The sequence below is a fragment of the Argentina silus genome, assembly GCF_951799395.1.
Source record: "Argentina silus genome assembly, chromosome: 13".
Lineage (NCBI taxonomy): Eukaryota > Metazoa > Chordata > Actinopteri > Argentiniformes > Argentinidae > Argentina > Argentina silus.
The window spans coordinates 4,732,101-4,752,422 of record NC_139667.1 but is presented as its reverse complement, the minus strand read 5'-3'; the positions used below and the strand labels follow the sequence as shown (position 1 = coordinate 4,752,422).

Below are 20,322 nucleotides of genomic sequence, written 5' to 3'. Positions count from 1 at the left end.
TTGGATCTCTGTGTCCCTTAATGATGATCAGTGTGGAACAACCTGAAACAAAGATCTGTGTTGTCTTGTGGCTCCACTAAACCCCTCTGTCTGTCTCTCTCTCTCTCCAATCCTCTCTTCAGTGCACGACGGCAGCAATGGAATGCATGAGGCAGTACGTCAGCGAGATTCTGGACTTCATAGCAGATATGCACACGCTAACAAAGCTCAAGGTGAGTCTCCAGCTGCTGCCCCCCGTCGCTCAGACCTCTTCCACCTCTATTGTGGGTGTCACCTGTCTCATACTGTAGCACCCTGCCCTTCCTGCTGGGACCACATATACTGAAGTGTATGCACTCACTGCAATGTAGGTCGCTTTGGATAAAAGCGTCAGCTGAATGGCGTGTACTGTGTCACGTGACCAGTCATGTGTTGATCCTTCTCCCTCCCTCCAGAACCACATGAAGGCCTGTTGTCAGCCTCTGCACGAGGATACGTTCGGGGGGAACCTGAAAGTGGGCCTGGCGCAGGTGGCGGCCATGGAGATCAGCAAAGGCAATCACCGTGACAACAAGGCAGTGATTCGTTACCTGCCTTGGCTCTACCACCCCCCCTCCGCCATGCAGCAGGGGTGAGAGTCACCGTCAGTGACGGAGCACAATTGATCAATGACCTCACTAGCGATGCTCATTAAGGTTCGAGTGGCATTAAGTCATAAATGGAGAAGCAGATGGTTTGGTAGATGTTTCCATGGTCAAGATGTTACTAGGAGAAGACTCGTCCTGGTAAAGGGAGATGAAGGGTGAAGACACTGTGTGTTCATACCAAATAAAAACAATATGGTCTACGCTCATGTGTAAAGGGTTCAATCTCTCTCCTATCCTTAGGCCTAAGGAGTTCATCGAGTGTGTGTCCCACATCCGCCAGCTGTCCTGGCTGCTCCTGGGCTCCCTGACCCACTGTGCCCTGCACCAGGGCTCCACCTCCTGCATGCCCATCCCTCTGGACGCTGGCTCCCACATCGCAGACCATCTCATCGTCATCCTCATCGGCTTCCCTGAACAATCCAAGGTCTGGGAGGACTGCCAGTGTTCAGCTCAGTGTTTACGGTTTTGAAAAATAAACCTTCGCTGAGATGACCGTGGTGACCATTATTCAGCTTAATGGATGAAGGTTTCCTGCATATTCTCTCAACCAAAGTGCCACTATCTGACATCCCCTTCCCCCGCTCCCACCCCCGCTCCCCCCCTCCCCCCCCCCCCCCCGCTCTCTCTCTGTCCCCAGACGTCTGTGCTGCACATGTGCTCACTGTTCCATGCCTTCATGTTCGCCCAGCTGTGGACCATCTACTGTGAGCAGGCTGCGGCCGCCCCGGCCCTGCAGAACCAGAACCAGACAGAGTTCTCCTCCAGTGCCATCCTGACGGGTCTGGAGTTCTGGAGTCGGGTCACGCCCAGCATCCTGCAGCTCATGGCCCACAACAAAGTGGTGAGGATCCTGATGGCTTGCTCTCCTACAGAGAGCTGCTCTAGAGAAACACACTGGAGGGGGCTGGGACATGTTATATGTCAAGTATAGCAGTTTAATGGGAAATGTGAATGTAGGCCATGTTTGTGCCTGTGAACATTTGCTGTAATGTGAGTGCTTTCCTGTAATAGATACTGTATGTTGGTTCTTTTACAATCCAAGATGGTGGAGATGGTGTGTCTACATGTCATCAGTCTGATGGAGGCCTTGCAGGAGTGTAATTCCACCATCTTTGTAAAGGTCAGAGAGCAAACATCATATGCTGTAACTGTCTGCTGTACCTAGAAATACTTGATATTGAACACTACATTTTGATTACTCATGTTCCCTCCTGTTCTCCCCCTCTTCCGCCCATCAGCTGATCCCTATGTGGTTGCCCATGATTCAATCCAATTTGAAGGTAAAAATGTATAAATGCAACTGAATTATGTCATAGCAGGATTCACATTCATTTACGCACGGATGTACGTATGAACAGAATTGATATTGGATTTTCAGTAGAGCATAAATCACACTCTCACCCTCTTAACTGGTGACTGGTAACTAATGGTGACTACTTTACCATTCCTCCGTCCCTACCCTGTACAGCACCTGTCTGCAGGACTCCAGCTGCGCCTGCAGGCCATCCAGAACAGGGTGAACCACCAGTGTCTGCAGGGCCAAGCGCCCGGGGCCCTGCCCATCGCCCTGCGCAAGTGGCTGCAGTGTACCCAGTTCAAGATGGCGCAGGTCGAGATCCAGTCCTCGGAGGCGGCCTCGCAGTTCTACCCCATGTGACCTGGCGTCACCGTCACCATGAAGGGTTGGAGTCCCCCCAGAAGGACCAGTCCACCTCAGGACCAGCATGCATCTGTCTGCTGCAATGCCCTCTTAACATCAGAATGCTTACTCCCGACTCCTGCCTGTCGTCGTTGTGAGACTCTGCTTTGGACTTCCATCTTCTTCAGCACCTTTAGTACTATGTAAATCAATGCTGTTTTAGCGTGCTAAGGGAGGGATCGGCAGGTGTGCAGGGATACGGGGCTAACAGGTGCCTGACTGCTGTGTACGGCTAATGTGAGAGAATGTCTGAAACCAAATGGGATGGAGAGAATGTATATAAAGTATGTCTAGATGTAGAGTGAGAGTCTGAAAGCAAATGCCGAGGCTCCGACTTGTTCACTCACAGATTGCTCATGTTCTTTGACTTTTTTCAGTTGCTTGGTTGTAAGCCTGATAAAAGAATAAAATCAAGCCACATTTTCCAAAACCGTGTTCTCTCTTGTCATCTACAGTACTTTACCTGCATCACAGACATCAGTTAAGAGTGACAGGGAGATGTAGTTGTACTATGAAATGCCACAGTATCTACACTGTATGTTGACTGAGATCTGTAGCACGGCCAGTGCACCGGACCGTCTCCTGACTTCTGCACTGCACCGTGGACTTGGATGAGACTCACTTTCGGGTCAACAAACGAGTCATATGTTAGCAGAAAATCTAATCAGGCTTCAGGGCTCCTGTCTCACCTCTCCCACTGCCCGCTTCAGACAGGTTGCCTCTCGCCATCAGAGCCCGGATCGATCAGGCACACAAATCTTGGCTGCAGCAGCGGCCGCGTGGTAACTCGATAAGGGGAAGCCAGACAACGGAGGCAAACAAGACAAGGGAGGCCGTCTCCACCACCCCCTGTCGAGCCTCCACATCATCTGCCCCAGTGAAACAGATCAGCCAGCACAGACACCAACCAAACACAATTACCCGTGCTCTAATGTTGTTTGTCATGATAAAGCATTGTTGTGAGATCTAATCACGCTGGATAAAGGCACCTGTCTGGGAATAACAGGAGACATGATGGCAGGACTATGCGGCCAAATCACAGCTTGATCCTATCATTCGTCTTCGTTCCTCTCCACAATGCAGAGGTTATTTTTGTTATCAACTTTTAGGATTAAATGGTCATTGGAAGGCGTAATTATATTAACTAATGGGATGCATTCGGTTGATGGACAGAAAGGAAAGCTAGGGGGTAGATTAGATGACTCCTGTAAAATAAGATCCCATCTTCTGCTTTCTACTCTATGGCTGCACTTTGTGAAAGTATCCTCTGTGAGAGGCGTGTGTCCAATGAGTCACCAACATTGAGTGCTTTTGAATGATCACACACCATGTGGCAGAAACACACGTACACACACACACACACACACACACACACACACACACACACACACACACACACACACACACACACACACTGCATTCACCTCACCACTTCCCTGGTGACCCCGAGGCAAATCAGCCCGCAATGCCTCCTTCTCATCAACCTCTGGTCTAGGCTCTTCAAAGGGCCACTCTCCTCCAGTGTGTCTATGTGTGTTTTTGTGTGTATGTAAGTGTGGGCAGGTCTCTGGGTGCGAGTGTGTGTGTGTGTGTGTGTGTGTCTGGGTGCGCGCGCGTGTGTGTGTCTGTGTGTGTGTGTGTGTGTGTGTGTGTGTGTGTGTGTGTGTGTGTGTGTGTGTGTGTGTGCGTGCGTGTGTGTGTGCGTGCGTGTGTGTGTGTGTGCGTGTGTGTGTGTGTGTGTTTGTAATCAAGCCCCCCTGAGCCAAGGCTGCATCTGTCAGCCACCCGCCACCATCGTGATCGTTTGAACTTGCAGCCTTTTTTAAAGAATATCTCTCATTAGCAGCTGCTTATGAAATCAACGTCCCACAGGTATCCAGCTTTCTCCCCGCCCCAGCCTGCCTGCCTGCCTCCTGGAGGACCATATGGGAGCACTGACCTGATGAGCAGGCAGCTGGAGATACAGTGGGTAATTAACGCTGACCAAGGGCTCTCATGCAGAGAGGGTGTGAGTGGCTCCTCTGAGCAGGACCAGCATCCCCAGATTGTGAAGGTCAGCTTTGAAACACGCACAGTAGCAGCAGCAGCAGCAGCAGCAGCAGCAGCAGCAGCAGCAGCAGCAGCAGTAGTAGCAGAAGCAATATTCACAAGTTACATTGCCTGATAAACATAATGGGGTTAATAAAAGTAGTCCATCACTGTTAGATAAGCCTATCCAATAAACTATTTACACTGTGTGTGTGTGTGTGTGTGTGTGTGTGTGTGTGTGTGTGTGTGACCCGAATTAAAGATATAATTCAGGGATTCAGGTTATCATTTTTCCCTTTCCCCTACTGAAATACATTCCCTTTGATATCTAAGAGCCACATAGAGCTTGTTGAGATAGTGAGGATCCCTGGCCTTCCTGTTCAGGCCTGTCAGATCTCTTTTATAACAGTGCAATCCAGAGCGCCCTGGCTGGACAATGCATGAATGTTTAAATTGCTCAGAGTGTCCAATGGCATTACCATCAAGTGGCACATCTAAAGCAAGGGGAAAGCGCACTACTGTATAGTCTCTCATTCACATTGTAATTCATTCACATTCCTCTGTCTCTGGTGCTTCTCCCTCTCTCTCGACACAGCTTAGCTTGGACCCTGACGGATTTCTCCTCCTCTCAAGTGATTGTGTCTCAAATGGTCTCCCTCTTAAGACTCTGGAGAATGAGCAAAGGGACAAAACGCTCTGAAAAATGGACCAATTCCTTCTTGATGCCATAATCAGAGCACATTTCCCTCATAGGTCACCAACACTACTAAATTACCTCAATGTGCCTTGAGAATACTCAGGGCAGGGACAGATCCAATCAAGACTTTGAATTTATTTACATAGAATCTGCTATTATGTACAAATATAAGATTGATGATAATAGACTAGGGGAGAGTTCCAATAGTAGGAGAGATCCAATCAGATCGACTTTGGATTTGTTCACACCGACTCAGCTATTGTGTACAAACGTAAGCGCTGACGATCACAGAGCAGTAGATTTCGCCCTGGCCCAAGGCTTGACATCAAAAGAGCCACATTACCAGTGGTTCACAAGGTGTCCCGATTGCATCATTGAGCCCCAAAGGCCTGAATGTGTTTGATAATAGCTGTTCATTAAAAATGAACCGTGCAAGACAGCCTGAGAACACATCCTCCTCCGTGGGAAGCCCAGGGGACGTCCAGCACACCGCTTCCTGAGACGCGGAGAGGCAGGATGGGGACAGGCTAAATATAACATCACTTTGATCACCTATACCTTCGACAGGTGTAAAACAGTCGATTGTGGCAGCTCTTCTTTTGTAGCCTCTTTCAACAGGGAACACTGTAGACTAAAGGCCTATCTTTCTGTACACTTTTATTTCCAACTGAAAAAGTCTCAAATAAATCAACTTGCACATGATTGATCTTATGTGTCCTTTTGGTATATAATGCATAACTTGTGCAATAACTTTAAATTGGCAAATATACATGAATGGCTTGCTCCATAAACATGACAACATTGATTTAATTCTAATTGGTAGCACATTGTTTAATTTCTACTATGTATAAACATATTTTCTGTTACACTGTACATGTAATTAACAGTCCAGAAGGCAGATATTTTTAAATATCAATATTTACATTCATGCATCCATGGTTTTTCCCTTATAATGTATAAGTGATGTATCTTCAGGGTACATTATAGGGTATATATGCTAATACCTGTGCATGTCACAATGCAAGGTCTATGTGTTTACAAATTCATCAATGTATGTCAGAGATATTGACAGCCATACTCACCATCATGCTCTCAAACACACACACACACGCACGCACGCACGCACGCACGCACGCACGCACGCACGCACGCACTCACTCACACACACACGTACACACAAACAGTTATATACAGATATACTGCACCTATGTCAACAAGCAGCGTAATAATTGAGAGGTGCTTCAAACGAACTCTGTTGCTGTTTTTAACTGGGGTATGTTGAGGATGCCTTAGAGTGCACTGAGTCACACATGTCCCTTTCGAGGCCATCCTCTCTGCAACCTGATCTCCGGCTTATCCTCTGTTTAGAATCCTGTCCTGCACCAATCAGAATGTCTGCCCAGGGCTCATGTGCCCTGTTTCTATAGTGATGGGCTCTCCCCTTGCTGGGCGGTGGAACAATTAAGACTGTAAAATCACATCAACACATGGCAGAGTGCTTCCTACTATCCCCCCACTGTCTCCCCTGGCTTGCTAACCACTGAGATGAGACAAAACAAAGTGTAATGCCATGTTTGTCCCGTAGGGGGCGTTCACCAAAAGTTTAGGGAGTAAGTGACTGTACTAAAATCATGATTGGAAAACACACATTCACAAACTTACTTCACAGAAATCCCCAACATACAGAATTCTCTGTCACATGGGAGCAGAGAAAGGCATGTCAAACAGTGAGAGATCAATAATTGGTACCAAAAACTATTTTCCACATCAATGTCTGAACAAACTGACAGTGGGCTTACATCGGAACGTTATAAATAAATGATATGATCAATAAATAATTCACATGAAAGGCAGACCTGTCAGAATCGAGCAATAAATAAAGAAGAAGCCAAATATAAATCAATAAATACTTAAATAAATGGACAAATAAATAGATTTATGTATAAATGGACGGAGAGAGAGATAGAGAGAGAGAAAGAGAGAGAGAGCAAGAGAGAGAGAGAGAGAGAGTAAGGGACAGATGAGGTAAAATATCAAATCTGAACTTGATCCCCCTGGTGCACTTCCCATTCAGTGGGACCTGTCCATTTCTTAAAATTGCATAGTCAGATATTAACACTATACATCCCAAGACCAGAGCCAGGACTGGCAGCTGCGCCACTGATAGAGATTCTGCCGTAAACGTGAAAACATAAAAGGTGGAGAGAGTGAGGAATATAAAATGTTGCATTCTCCAGAAAAAACAACATGCACATTATCTTTGCGTTCTGGTCCTCTGCAATGCCACCCATGTCAATGCAGTGCGTCACAGTCAGTCCCTCCAGTGCAGCTCTGGAGCTGTGTGGACCGGCAGACTCTGCGGTCAACCATCCCCACCTGTGAACAACACTTCCTGTTCGGAACATGATGTTCAGTCTGGTGCACCGCTCTTGGAGTCACGTGACGTTGCTCTTCCTCTCTCTCCGTCCACTCTCGCTTCTGATTCTGTCCTCCCTTATCTGGATGTTGTCCGGGCAACATGCGAAGAAGAGAAAAGGGAAGGCATGTGCGTTTTAAAACCTTGGGGGGTTAAACCCCTGTTACGTTCTGGGTAAGAGGGGATAGTTGCATTTCGGGGGTAGGGCGTGGGGATGGTCGCGGTGACGTCTTTTCCTCTTGCTGGCAGTGGACAGTCTACACTACGGTGTTGTTGGTGCCCATGGCCTTCTTGTTGCGTATGCTCATGGCGTATTCCCCTCGACTCGTTCCGTTCTCCTCTTTCCGTAGCGGTTTCCTGCAAACAAACACCGTTTTTAAGAGATGTAAGAACTGTACAACTCACGACATGACAGCACTGGTGCTTCATTCAACTTCAGTAAGGGTCTATGTCACGATACTGAAGACTGTGGATGTTTATTTGATATTTATATTTGATTTATGCTGTTGTGGGTGGGTAGACTGGTCACAGTCTGTCCAGCCATGCTTTCTAATAAGCTGAACATTAAAAGGTCACTTTGCTCTTATATCCATGAAAGGACAGGGGGAAAGAGACAAATCAAAGAGATGAAGGACATGACCAATTAGCCACACCATCTATTGATGCTGCTGTAGATGCAATGTTATTTTGTCCTTGGAGAGAAGGTTTGCGTTTGTGAGAAATAATGTCTGCTTGTTTTTCAAACTCATATCAATTACTGTTTATACCCATTAAATGAAATTCCCAGTCTTACTTGGGCTCTCCTGTGGTCCTGGATTTCCTACGAGCACATTCTGGTGAAAAACAAGCTGAAGCACATGATCCTCGTGCTGTTATTGGTCTGTGAAGAGCGGTATCATTCAATGCAACCCTTTTCATGCAGCCCTCAGTGCCTTAGTGGTTATTATATTTGTCCAGTGTACTGTGTCTTCTGTGCCGACCCCTTCAGCTGCTCTCCTCTCCTCTCCTCTGCCCAGGCTTATGTAACACGGAGACAGATCTGAATACAGTGAGTACAGTCATTGTCCACCTCAATACTGTACAGTGGCTTCAGTGGTTCAGAGAACCCTTAAGCTACATCTTAGCTCAGTGTCTCCTTCCCTCTCCTCTGAAAGCCCTGGCTAGCCTGTCTGACAGAGCAAGTCCTCTTCCCTACAACAGGATTATACTGTGAGGAAAGCTAGCTATCTAGTCTATGTCTGACCACAATAATACCTGTCACTCTCAACCATTATCCAATGTGAATGTGCTATGTCTTTAAAAGAAAATTATTCACATCTACATGGGTGGTACAAGCCGTGACTGGATTGTAGGTCACTGAGTAAATCTGAATCACCTAGGTTTGAATCAGAGGGGAAGGATGCACTGATGGGAATAGGTTGATTAATAAATTACATGATGCATTAGTATTACAGTTGTCAGATCAGTTATAGGCTGCTCAATCAAGCCCTGCTGCTTGTAGTTCAGCTGAGGACGGCCTTCGGCTCTCCAGAGATCCTTCCTACTTTGCTGCATGCCGCATCTCTCCCTTGTGCACACATTGTGTTAAATCATTGAAAGACACCATTGATCTGATCTAACCTCTTGACTCCACACGTCACATTTGTTCCTAACAGGAGCAGTGCTCACAACCTCCCAGAGTGGCTGCAGCTTGACAGTTGACGTTGTAGAACTCCGAGCCGAGGCGAGGTTAACATGAGGAAATTGGAAAATGTTCTCAGTTGTTAGGAACACGACTCCTCGCGCCGAATGGCTACCCAGACACCTGGCCGTGATGAACAGATGCTGCGGTCTCCCTCTGGGACGTGGGAGAGCCTGGGACAGCCTGGGACAGGAAACTTCCAGGCCCTTGGGTGGAAACGCTTCCAGCAAGGATGGTGATTGGCTGGTGGGCTGTTACGTGTGTGTTTGCATGGAAAGGGGTAGGGGAACTGGGGATACACTAGGCTTCCCCCTGAAGGACGGAATATCTTGTTCACAACAGGACGGACAAAGACTTCCCTCATTTTGATGATGTGCATGCATTTAGAGCAAATGAGGAGCTGCTCATCGGAGTCCATATCATGCTACGCTATACTATATATATAGTATATTGTATATTGTAATGTACAGTATATTAGAGATGCTCTTGTGTCCTATATTACTGTCTTCAGTGTTCTTATGGAACACTGAGCAGGAGTTGCCAGTCCCACGCATTTCTCCAGTGACCTAATCTCAACCCTGATCGCCAGCCTAGTGCCAGGCCACCTCACAGGGCAGGCCGTTTGGGCCTCCTCACACCAACCTCCACTCAGGCTTCTCAATAATAGATCTCATGCTGTTGACACGTGGCAGGTGGCTACACAACACTTCACAGCTCCGATTAATATTTCATATCAAAGCTGTGCAATCGCAGCACACGTCCCTGTTTGAAGTTTTGGGGAATGGGTAATGTCGAGATTGGGACATGTGTTGGGCTGTTTACAGTTACGCTAGCCATCTGGATATTATGGTAACGCCGCTGCGAACGCCATTGCGTTCAAAGAAGCCCATTGAAGTGTGTCTCAGAAGTGTTTGTGTAATCCTTATTGCATTTTCACTTTAGCTGCTTTGAAAATGAAAGTGCTTGTGGTAATGCAATACAGTAACATAAAACCAGAAGAGATGATACTCTATCTATTACCAGTGGATGTAATGAATTGCCTGCCGGGCCTGTTACGCTTTCTCATGGAATCTATTTGTCTCTGAATGCTTCGGCTGGATTTCTCTCCCGAACACAAACAGTTTGTGTGCATCCTCCTTGTCGGACAGAAATCCCTGAGGGGCAATAATAAGTAATCGAGGAAAACATCCCCAGATTCATTAGGATTTTGTCTGGTGTTTTGTTTCGGTCTTTGGGCTCCCTGCATTGCTGGCAGCGTGGACTGCAGCATCATGTATTTTGTTTGGACGGCACAGCGCTGACACACAGCATGTCTCTGAATCCTCTTCTCTGTGCTCACACACAGCAGCTCCCCTGACGCTCTGGACTCGCCTCAATTGAATTTTTTTGTTTTTTTGTTTTTTCTAACCTCTTTGCGTCTGACAGATGACTGGCGGAATAAGATTATGAAAGAAAACAAAAGGCCAAATGTGTGCAGTAGCCACTGGGCGCTGGGCTGGCTGGAGCCTGCGAAGATAGTTAGCTTCTCTTGTGTCTGTGCTACTGGGGCCTTGGCCTCAGGCCAGATTATTTTCATTGGGAAAGCCCTGAGCACAGAGGGGCTGGAAGGGCTATATATAACTGCCTCTGTTTTTCTCGCTGACAAAACCTCCCTCACATTGTTATTGACGAAGACACCCAATTACTGCTTTCCCCTGCTTTGGGAGACAACATTTGTATGTGTCCGTTCCTCTGCTGTAGCCTACTCCCTCTCAAACAGTCTTTCTAAGGATGCATGCTGAGAGCAGCTATTACAACGATTACAGCTATTACAATTTTCAAAGGAATCTTTTTTTTTTTTTTTTTTTTTAATTCCCAGTTTTTCATGATTTCCCATTGGCTCAGGACTAACAAATCTCTACAGCGGGCAGACTGGACCAGTGTGTTTCTCTGTCCTCATTCAGAGGGGGGTGTGTGTTAGCTTAGCATGGCGTGGCACACAGTCTGCAGTCACACACACACACACAGCCCACTCCAGTCAGAGCTTCAGGACACGACCTGCTTGCATGTATAAAAGATGTGGCCTGCGACTGAATGACTGCGCAAATTAATTCATAAATAATAACTTGGGTTTGGGGCTACAGCAGCCTGTATTGAAACAACACTTTCTTACCATCGCTGCATTAAAAAAAGGTGCCCCTTGGCTAGAGGGGGCTGGAGAATTGCCATAATGAATTCCTGAGCCAACCACCCATTACTTCCACTGCCTGACTTTGCCTATTTGTTGGGGAAGATAGAATTCTAGTGAGGAAGGCCATGTGTGGCTGTCACTCTCTATACAGTTCTAGGAATAACATTATCAAAATCATGTGCAAAAATGTGCACAGCTATTCCTGTATGTATGTACCGTATGTTAACATGAGCGTGTGTGTGTGTGTGTGTGTGTGTGTGTGTGTGTGAATTTTACATGTCTGTGTGTGCACTGTGCAGTACAGTGTGTGTGTGTGTGTGTGTGTGTGTGTGTGTGTGAGTATTTTACATGTCTGTGTGTGTGCACTGTGCAGTACAATGTGTGTGTGTGTGTGTGTGTGTGTGTGTGTGTGTGTGTGTGCGCGCGTGTGTGTGTGTGTGTGTGTATTCAAGTGTCTTTGAATGTGTGTGTCGGAGTGCATGTGTGCCTGAATGTCAGCAGACAGGGAAGTGGGTCTTGGTTGTGCTGCAGGGTAAAACCCCCCCACAGCCTCTCCTCTGTGAAGCCCATGCAGATGGGCGGGGAAACAGTTCACCTCACGCCAGCAGGGTCGCGCGCTTTCTCCGATAACCCGCCTTGCGTTTACTTTCAAATTCACTCGGCCGTCATTCTCAAAAGCTTGCTAGAAATAGAACAAGGAACGTCCAAAGTGTTTAGATTTCTCGTACTACCGCGGCGTACTACCGAGGTGAAACGACCAACTATAGCGAGGACCCGTCAGTTGATGATTGGCTTATTCAACAATACACATTACAGCACTTTAAATCAGGCAGCAGTGGGACTACGATTACACGCTGTGCGTTCACGACGTCAACCTAGCTGCGTAGCATCATGTATGATATATTTCTGAATGACAAACTGTAATGGCTCTGGTCTAGGTGATGTAGGCGGTGCTTCCTGAGTGACCCTTGTGACCTACTCCGTTACTCTAACCTCTGACCTCCCTCTGACCTATTGGGTGGGCCGCTGTGGCCTTGGGCAACGTGAAGAGGGAGACATGAGACAGAGGTAGGGTCGACGCCTTGCAAGACAGCAGCAACACGCAGAGCACTGTCAACGACGGGGGAAAACCTTCACGACTCTGTGGCTCAGTTGGTAGAGCATGGCGGTAACATCGCTTAGGTTGTGGGTTTGATTCCCGCTGGGACCATACATACTGAAATGCATGCACTCACTGCAATGTAAGCCGCTTTGGATGAAAGCATCAGCTAAATGGCATGCATTTAATCTTATAGGGTAAAAACCTTCACGATACAGCAACCTGGGCAGTGTGTAAAAGGCCATAAGCGGCGTTGTTCAGAATAGGGATGTTTAACGTTATAGGCAGTGTTATGAGAACGTCCGTTGACAGCACAGTGTAGCTTACCTCTTTATGGCCTTATAGCAGATGATGATAGCTGACAGGAGAAAAACAAGTGAAGCACAGCCAACTGTCCCAAGCACGATGATCTCCATCCACCATGGCCTCAACGAGGGCACCTCGGGTGGATCCACTGGGAAGGGGAGAGGGGAGAGAGAGGGGGGGGTGGGGGTTGCATTTTCAAACATCATCAGGGAAACTTTTGCACTTACCGTGATTAGGTTCTCATGCAGACTGCTTTAGCCTAGATACTGAGTTTGCCCTACATATTACATCATTGTTGCTTCTTAGACAGTCACCCTGTCTTCGGATAGCATGATGAAATCTTATTATTAATGCAGCCCCATGTCCATGTTGTAAATCAACGTACCGGTGTTGCCATTAAAAATGTATTGATTCTCATTAATCTCATTAGACCATAACCCTATGGAAGTGATTTTCATCCTTGCTCTGAGTGGCTGGGTGTTCACCTGCTCTCTTCCTGGGCTTAGGTTCAATGTTCAGAGATATCTAACCCTGCTCCATGAATCATTTAAAATCCAGTCAGCCTTTCCTGCACTAGCACTCACTCTGTGTCCGAAGCAATTATGTTCTGGCCACATTACGTCTCTGAGTTAAGACCACTCACTAAAGACCTTGTGTTACATTCAGAGCGTCAGCAACATACAGCAGCTTTAATGTCGTAGTATCTGCTCTCTCCTCTATCTCTAAACCTTTTAGCTGAATTCTCCCTCTCCATATCTCTTTCTACGCTCTCTCTCTCTCTCTCTCTCTCTCTCTCTCTCTCTCTCTCTCTCTCTCTCTCTCTCTCTCTCTCTCTAGACACTTCACCGCTCACCTCACCCTGTCCTGTCCCGTCCCTTTTCTCTGTTTAAATAAAGGTGAACATCATGGAGAGAGTTTAAGGCTCTGTGACTCTTAAGACATTCCTTTTGACAGAGGGGCTTGAGTGTAGGTGTGGCCCCAGACCCCAACCAGAGAATGGACCCATCATCAGAGTACAACAGAGATGTGGCTATTCTGGGTAGAATCTACAGCGCGTTTACCGTGCGGTAAGGGAGGAATGTCATAATGAAACCATATCCAATGTATTTGGAGTGTAGTTCTGTTCTGAATGAGAGGGGGGACTTTACCCTGAGTAATGCTGTGGAATATCTTCCAACACTCTGCAGATCTCTACCAAACGAATGACAAGGCGCGGTCCTCCCTAGTGGACCACGTCATAAGTCACTATGAATGTAAAATCTCCTCTGAGCCAAACTTCCGTTTTAATCCTGTATTTTGTCAACGGCTGTAGGATTTAATTCAGTCAGGGGTAAGGCAGGATCTACTTCATTGTGATAAAGCTCTCTCCTTTGAAGGGACTTCCGAGCCATTTTTTAAAGCATATACTTACTCAACAGTGCCAATTTCCCTCAGTTCCTCAAACTTTGTATAGCTAAATACAGTCTCTCTCATTCTCCCACTTTTTCATGCATACTCCATGCATATTTATATCTAATTTAGGACCACTGGGAAACTGTAATCAGACTCTAACAGCTCCCGAAAGCATTTGGCACACATAAAAACCAAACAGACTTTACAGTGAGTAATGATTACAATAAGATCCTTCCAGAAGTCAGACTCCACATGGAAATTCATTTACACATGGAAATTCTAGAACTCTCACTCAGGGAAAATGATTCATGTTTTGCCTGCTTCCATAAACATATCCCAATCAACCAGTGACAACCACAGAGAGCTGTGGTTTCTCACATTCTACTCCAGTAGAGATATATTCTGCATTTTCTGCCAAGGTTAAGCCATCACCATGCACGGCGCGCTAAAGATGTTGTGCTTCGGTCCTCTGTGGCTCAGTTGGTTGAGCATGGCGGTAACAACGCTTAGGTTGTGGGTTTGATTCCCGCTGGGACCATATATACTGAAATGTATGCACTCACTGCAATGTAAGTCGCTTTGGATAAAAGTGTCAGCTAAATGGCATATATTATTATTATTATTATTATATTTTGCCATTGTCATGGTTCTCTATGTAAAACCACAACATAGAATTCAGTCAGAGAATCTTGGCAGCATCGACGCAGTGACCTTGACAACAATCTCTACATTCAGAAACAGGTGGTCGCAGTACAGTGTGGTGAGCAGAAACACAGGCAGCAGACTGAAGATCAGTAGGAGACACAATCCCTGCATCCATGATGGATTTAAAGAGCAACAGGTGGAAGAAAGGTTAGACCAGGTGTTTAATTACAGGATTATTTATCTATTCAGAGGAGCCTGACTTGGTGAGTCAGGGGAAAAACAGGCCTATCTGAATTGACCAGACAGAGAAAAATCATTGGAGCTGATTGATTGAGCCCTCTCCACTGCTGTGTGATGATGAAGTGCTGCTCCATACTCACAGTATGAGGGGTTCTGAATGACTGATTCTAAACAGCCTCAGTAATAACCTGGACAGGCTGCACCATCAGCAACGCCTGTCCCATATTTCACAGCACTGCTCATTACCGGATTCCTGACAACGTACAAATCACAACAACAGGAGGACAACACATTAAAGATTCAACAAACTGTCCCCTTTCCATCATTCTTATGTCATACACAGATTCGCGCAGTTGACGGAACGTCTTTGTCAATGCACCAAAAATACATCTGATCACTTGCTACACTCCACACACACACACACACACACACACACACACACACACACACACACACACACACACACACACAAATACACACTTATTGCCCCCCGGCTCGACTTCAAAACGCAGACGGGACTACTGGGCCAGTTCATTAGCCCCCTTATCTGTTTCAAACCCTAATTTAATTAACTCATCTGTGTTTTAATCAGGGGGTCCTCCAGGGGAAACCCGACTACTGAGTCTGGCAGCTCAGCAGGCATAGATTTCACAGGCAACTGGGTACTCCCCAAGGTCAAGCCAAGCATAAATTAGCCCTCTGTTCAGCTGTCAACATCCTGCCGGCTCTATCACACACTCGTAGTCTCCTCAGAAAAAAAAGCCTTTCTCTACCAACACACACCACACTCTTCCACTTCTCACAAACTTGATGTTAAATTCTTCTCCCCCGTGGCTCTTTTCTGAGAAGACGCAAGCACGTTATATTCCACTACACCTACTGGGTTACAAGGTCACTGTACCGTAAAGTGTTACCAAGACATTCTAGTGAAAGGAGGTTAGCCAGGCACGGGCACTGTTCAAGTGAGTCAGTTGTGAGTTGAGGAACAGGTGAGAGTGACACAAGAGAGAGTGAGACAGCTGTTCCTGGTGCAAGTATGACAGGTGAGAGTAATGCAGGTGTGAGAGAGGTGAGATCTTACCTATGACCACCAGTAGCCGTGGGGGAGGCGGGGGAGGAGGTGGGGGAGGAAGGGGAGGGTAGCTTCTACACTGGCATGCCAGTTGGCAGTGTTCGCTCACTTTCTCTTCGACAGTCTGCGAGCATGACCTCTGGAGTTCACCCTTATGGAGAGAGAGAGGGTGGCGGGGGGGGGGGGGGATAGAGAGAGAGAGAGAGAGAGAGAGAGAGAGAGAGAGAGAGAGAGAGAGAGAGAGAAAGAGAGAGAGAGAGAGGGTGGCGGGGGGGATAGAGAGAGAGAGGGGGGGTAGAGAGAGAGAGAAAAAGAGAGAGAGAGAGAGAGAAGGGGGGATAGAGAGAGAGAGAGAGAAGGGGGGATAGAGAGAGAGAGAGAGAGAGGGGGGGTAGAGAGAGAGAGAGAGAGAAAGAGAGAGAGAGAGAAGGGGGGGATAGAGAGAGAGAGAGAGAGAGGAAACAACTCACTATTCATTGTTCATTTATGCAAAGTAAGATCTTTCATAATCCTAACATTCATAATCCATCCCCTTAAGAAGGCATATTTTAAACAAAAAGTCAGCATAATCACAGTTTCCTAGAGTGGAAAAGAAGAGATTAGTTAATTACGAATGTTAAGGCACTGCGTGTAACGTTAGCAGTTGCATAAGTGCATAGAATATCCTGCACAATGAATGCTGGCGCTTCAGCAAACTGAGGCATCACAGCCAACGGTTTGGAACCCTCTGGATTTCCTCTCGGCACCAAATATCTACATCTCCCTACTGTTTCCACAGCAGCCGCGTTCATAGACATGCAGCATGGTGTCATGTCTACGGCTGTGCAACCCTCTGCCTCAGAGGAGCCACCCACCAACAGAGTGGGCAGCAGGCTGCCCTGAGGAGTGTGTGTGGGTGGACTTGGAAACTCGAGCAGATCACATTACACATGAACCCTGGCAACATCTCGCGCCTGCACCACAGCTCGCTGTTATCTGTAGGCAGCTGCAAGGGGCAGAGGTTGGACTACTCATCCTCAACATTACAGTGTGGGGAACCTAATACCTGATGGGAACCTATAGCTCAAAATGCATTGTTTTCCAGTAGTAGTCTACCACTCTCTGTCTTTAATATGCATCATGAGTGTGCATGCGTGTGTGTGTGTGTGTGTGTGTGTGTGTGTGTGTGTGTGTGTGTGTGTGTGTGTGCGTGTGTGTGTGTGTGTGTGTGTGTGTGTGTGTGTGCGTGTGTGTGTGTGTGTGTGCGTGTGTGTGCGCACGCCCTTACACATGCCCATCATCACTCAGAACTTCTATCATTAGCCTAGTCTTTGGGCTATCACAACCACCAAACAATAAATACAACTCCAGATGCACCTGTGTAATAACTCGTCATGCGTAAAATCACAAGTGTAAGCGCGCACGCACATGATACCTACCTGGCATGAGAGTAAAACCAGCGAGAGAAGGCAATGACCGAAGAGAAAAGGCCAAAAACTAAAAGTAAATGGTATTAGATCTTGGACCAGCATTCCTCCTGCGCTCTTCTCGAAGACACTAGATAGCGTAGCGTGCAAACAAACACAGTATGCATAGGATTGGACCGTTAGGGAAATTATCATCCACCTTATCCAGTTCGGCAGCGATATCTGTGACTGGCGTCTCCAGAAATAGTTTATGCCATAATCATTTTCTTCTTGAAATTCCGTTGTCGGTGGCATAGGATAGGCAAGCAAAACAAATGCCCTGACAATCTCGATAATTCATATCTCTAAAGTTGTTTCTCTTGGTAGGCTTCTCAAACAGCGATCCGAATCACGGCGCTTGGTCTGCAGTTACTCCGTTTGATGTAAGGGCGGTAGACGGGCCATACCCTGTATCCCTCCTTGTCAGCATACATGTGTGCAAATACTCAAGCCATCGAAGTTGAAGCAAATGCTGAGAAATATCCTTAGGAATCGTGTTCGACAGAACTCCTCAAAATAGCTTCAGCCTCACTATACATCTCCTTAACTTAACAACTCTGGAGAGCAGGGCAAAGGGTTAAACTGATGCATCCCTTCCCTGCCAGAAGACAGTGGGCAGCAAATCAAGCGGAGTCTCACCGTACCATCGCGCGTGCAGTGGAAGTGCACCTCGCACTTGATGTCCTAGCAGAGTGCCCTTCCTTTCAGCTCATACTTGACTGCGAGTATTTCGGAATCGCACACAAATTCTAAAAAATAAAAAAAAATAGAAAAAAAAAATAGAAAAAAAGTTCAACAGAAGAGAGGCGATAACCGAGACACGTAAATCGAAATGTCCTGTTTGCAAGAAAACACCATCTCCGAATAGTAGGTAAATATGTCAAATCGGTAAAGCCTATTCTGCTGTAGACGGTGTGAGTGTGAGCGTGAGCGAAGCGAGTAGAGATGCCGCTTAATAGACTGGATGGAAGTCAAGAGGTTGAGGCAGAGAGAGGGAGAGAGAGAGAGAGAGAGAGGGGGGGGGGGGGGGGGGGTAGAGAGAGAGATAGAGATGGTTCGGCCAAGAATTTTTTGGAATATTTTCTCTTGCACAACGCTTGGCCTATTTACATAAACCATTAGGCCTAGACCAAAGCCTCGAAAGCAAAAATGATACTATTACTATTGTTACTATAATAATGTTTACGAGTGTATTCGTGGATTTATATTATACATAGATTATTAATATTTAGATATAGAGCTATAACCCTATGCCCACCTCCTCTTGGGCATGTTGGATAGGGTAAGCCACATTTACACACAGAGATGTGTAGACAGCCATTGTAAACAAACCCGTCAGACGGCACAGGAGGGGAGGACTGAAAGTTGCATAATAATTTCGTCAGTCTTCTGTTACTAATGGGACTCTAGTCCAGCATGCCATGAGTAAACAGAACAGTGTCTACACGCAACCTCAGTGGACAAACCAAGGTGGCATTCATGTAACAACAAGGATTCTTCCCTCCTCCCCCCCCCCCTCCTCCTCCTCCTCCTCCCTTCCTTCCTGATCAAGCACAGTGGAGATGCCTGCAGACTCAAGGTCTTTACTTCATCTCTGTTAAGCAAACTATGTCCATTTCAAACACACACTGCACTTAAGGGGAAGAAAACGCTAACCAGACTGACGCTGTAGAAACCACTCTACAATCCACACCCGCTCCGGTAACTAAACATTTATCAGGGGTAAAGTCAAAGACAAATAAATAAATAAAGGAGAACAATTAGTACATGTTGACTTTGTAGAATATCATATCAATGGTGAAGCTAGAGTTCTTGGTGACACTTGACTTAACATTAAGTTGCCCCTATATATATATATATATATATATATATATATATATATATATATATATATATATATATATATATATATATATATATATATATATTGTGAAAGAAATGTGGTCTCAAGATTGGGTGGTAGAAATATTGATTAAAAATGACATATATATATATATATATATATATATATATATATATATATATATATATATATATGTCATTTTTAATCAATATTTCTACCACCCAATCTTGAGACCACATTTCTTTCACAATACACTGATATAAGCCAGTCTATTATAAGTCAAAGCACAAGCCTATATGTTCATTATAGAGAGGCAGCCTATATGTTCATTATAGAGAGGCAGCCAGAGGGGGGGGGGGGGGAATTGGCATTTCAGAATCTACTGACTTGTAATATTAATAACAGAGCTGGCAGCCCATTTTTGACATCAAAGATAAGTTGGACACAACATCTGGCATTTAAGAACCCTGTTTGCTTAATGAAATATACCAGCAGCTGAGGCAATGATCTAAGTAATGCAATGATGAAGATGAATTTATTCAACAAGTATACTGCATTCTGTCCATTGAACGTACACTTTTTCTTTTTTTAATATATTTGTCTAAACTTTGTGTCTTTGTCATATAACCGCATCATCAAGAGAGGGACTATCAAGAGATTATGAAGACCCCAGTCAGATTCCATTATAGCCCCAACGCTATGGAAACGCCATGGAAAGAGACTACCCTTTGACGAATGTCATGTCTGTAAAAAAAGACCTTTTCTGAGTCTGAGTGTCAGTGTTAGTCCACCCATGTCCTCTCCAGGTGCTTAGAGATACCCTGATAGAGCTGTGGTTTTGCTCCTCTATCCTCTCCTCCTGTCTATCCACGTATCGATTAACTGACAGGAGCATAACTCTGCATCACCCAGTCCCAGTCCTGCTGACTCCACCTCATTCTACCATCTCCCCACATTCACAGT

At 46.1% G+C, this 20,322-nt stretch overlaps 2 protein-coding genes across 7 annotated transcripts in view; one reads left to right on the top strand and one right to left on the bottom strand.

Moving 5' to 3' along the window:
* unc79 (unc-79 homolog, NALCN channel complex subunit) overlaps positions 1–2,749 on the top strand; it is a 34,492-nt gene extending 31,743 nt beyond the window's left edge. For all 6 annotated transcript variants that reach the window (XM_083683158.1, XM_083683156.1, XM_083683155.1 and 3 more), the window contains 7 exons: positions 123–212; positions 435–610; positions 867–1,050; positions 1,264–1,467; positions 1,669–1,746; positions 1,865–1,906; positions 2,095–2,749. In XM_083683158.1, coding sequence (XP_083539284.1) covers positions 123–212; positions 435–610; positions 867–1,050; positions 1,264–1,467; positions 1,669–1,746; positions 1,865–1,906; positions 2,095–2,283 — 963 coding nt within the window. In that variant the 3' untranslated portion in view covers positions 2,284–2,749. The remainder of the gene's footprint in view (positions 1–122; positions 213–434; positions 611–866; positions 1,051–1,263; positions 1,468–1,668; positions 1,747–1,864; positions 1,907–2,094) is intronic.
* Positions 2,750–7,681: 4,932 nt separating this feature from the next.
* LOC310814455 (proline-rich membrane anchor 1-like) lies at positions 7,682–17,593 on the bottom strand. The gene is made up of 4 exons (XM_083683873.1): positions 17,490–17,593; positions 16,081–16,222; positions 12,744–12,870; positions 7,682–7,823 (listed from the first exon to the last, which is right to left on the bottom strand). The coding sequence occupies exons 1-4, from the start codon at positions 17,580–17,582 to the stop codon at positions 7,724–7,726; spliced, it is 462 nt and encodes a 153-aa protein (XP_083539999.1). The 5' UTR covers positions 17,583–17,593; the 3' UTR covers positions 7,682–7,723.
* Positions 17,594–20,322: the final 2,729 nt, after the last annotated feature.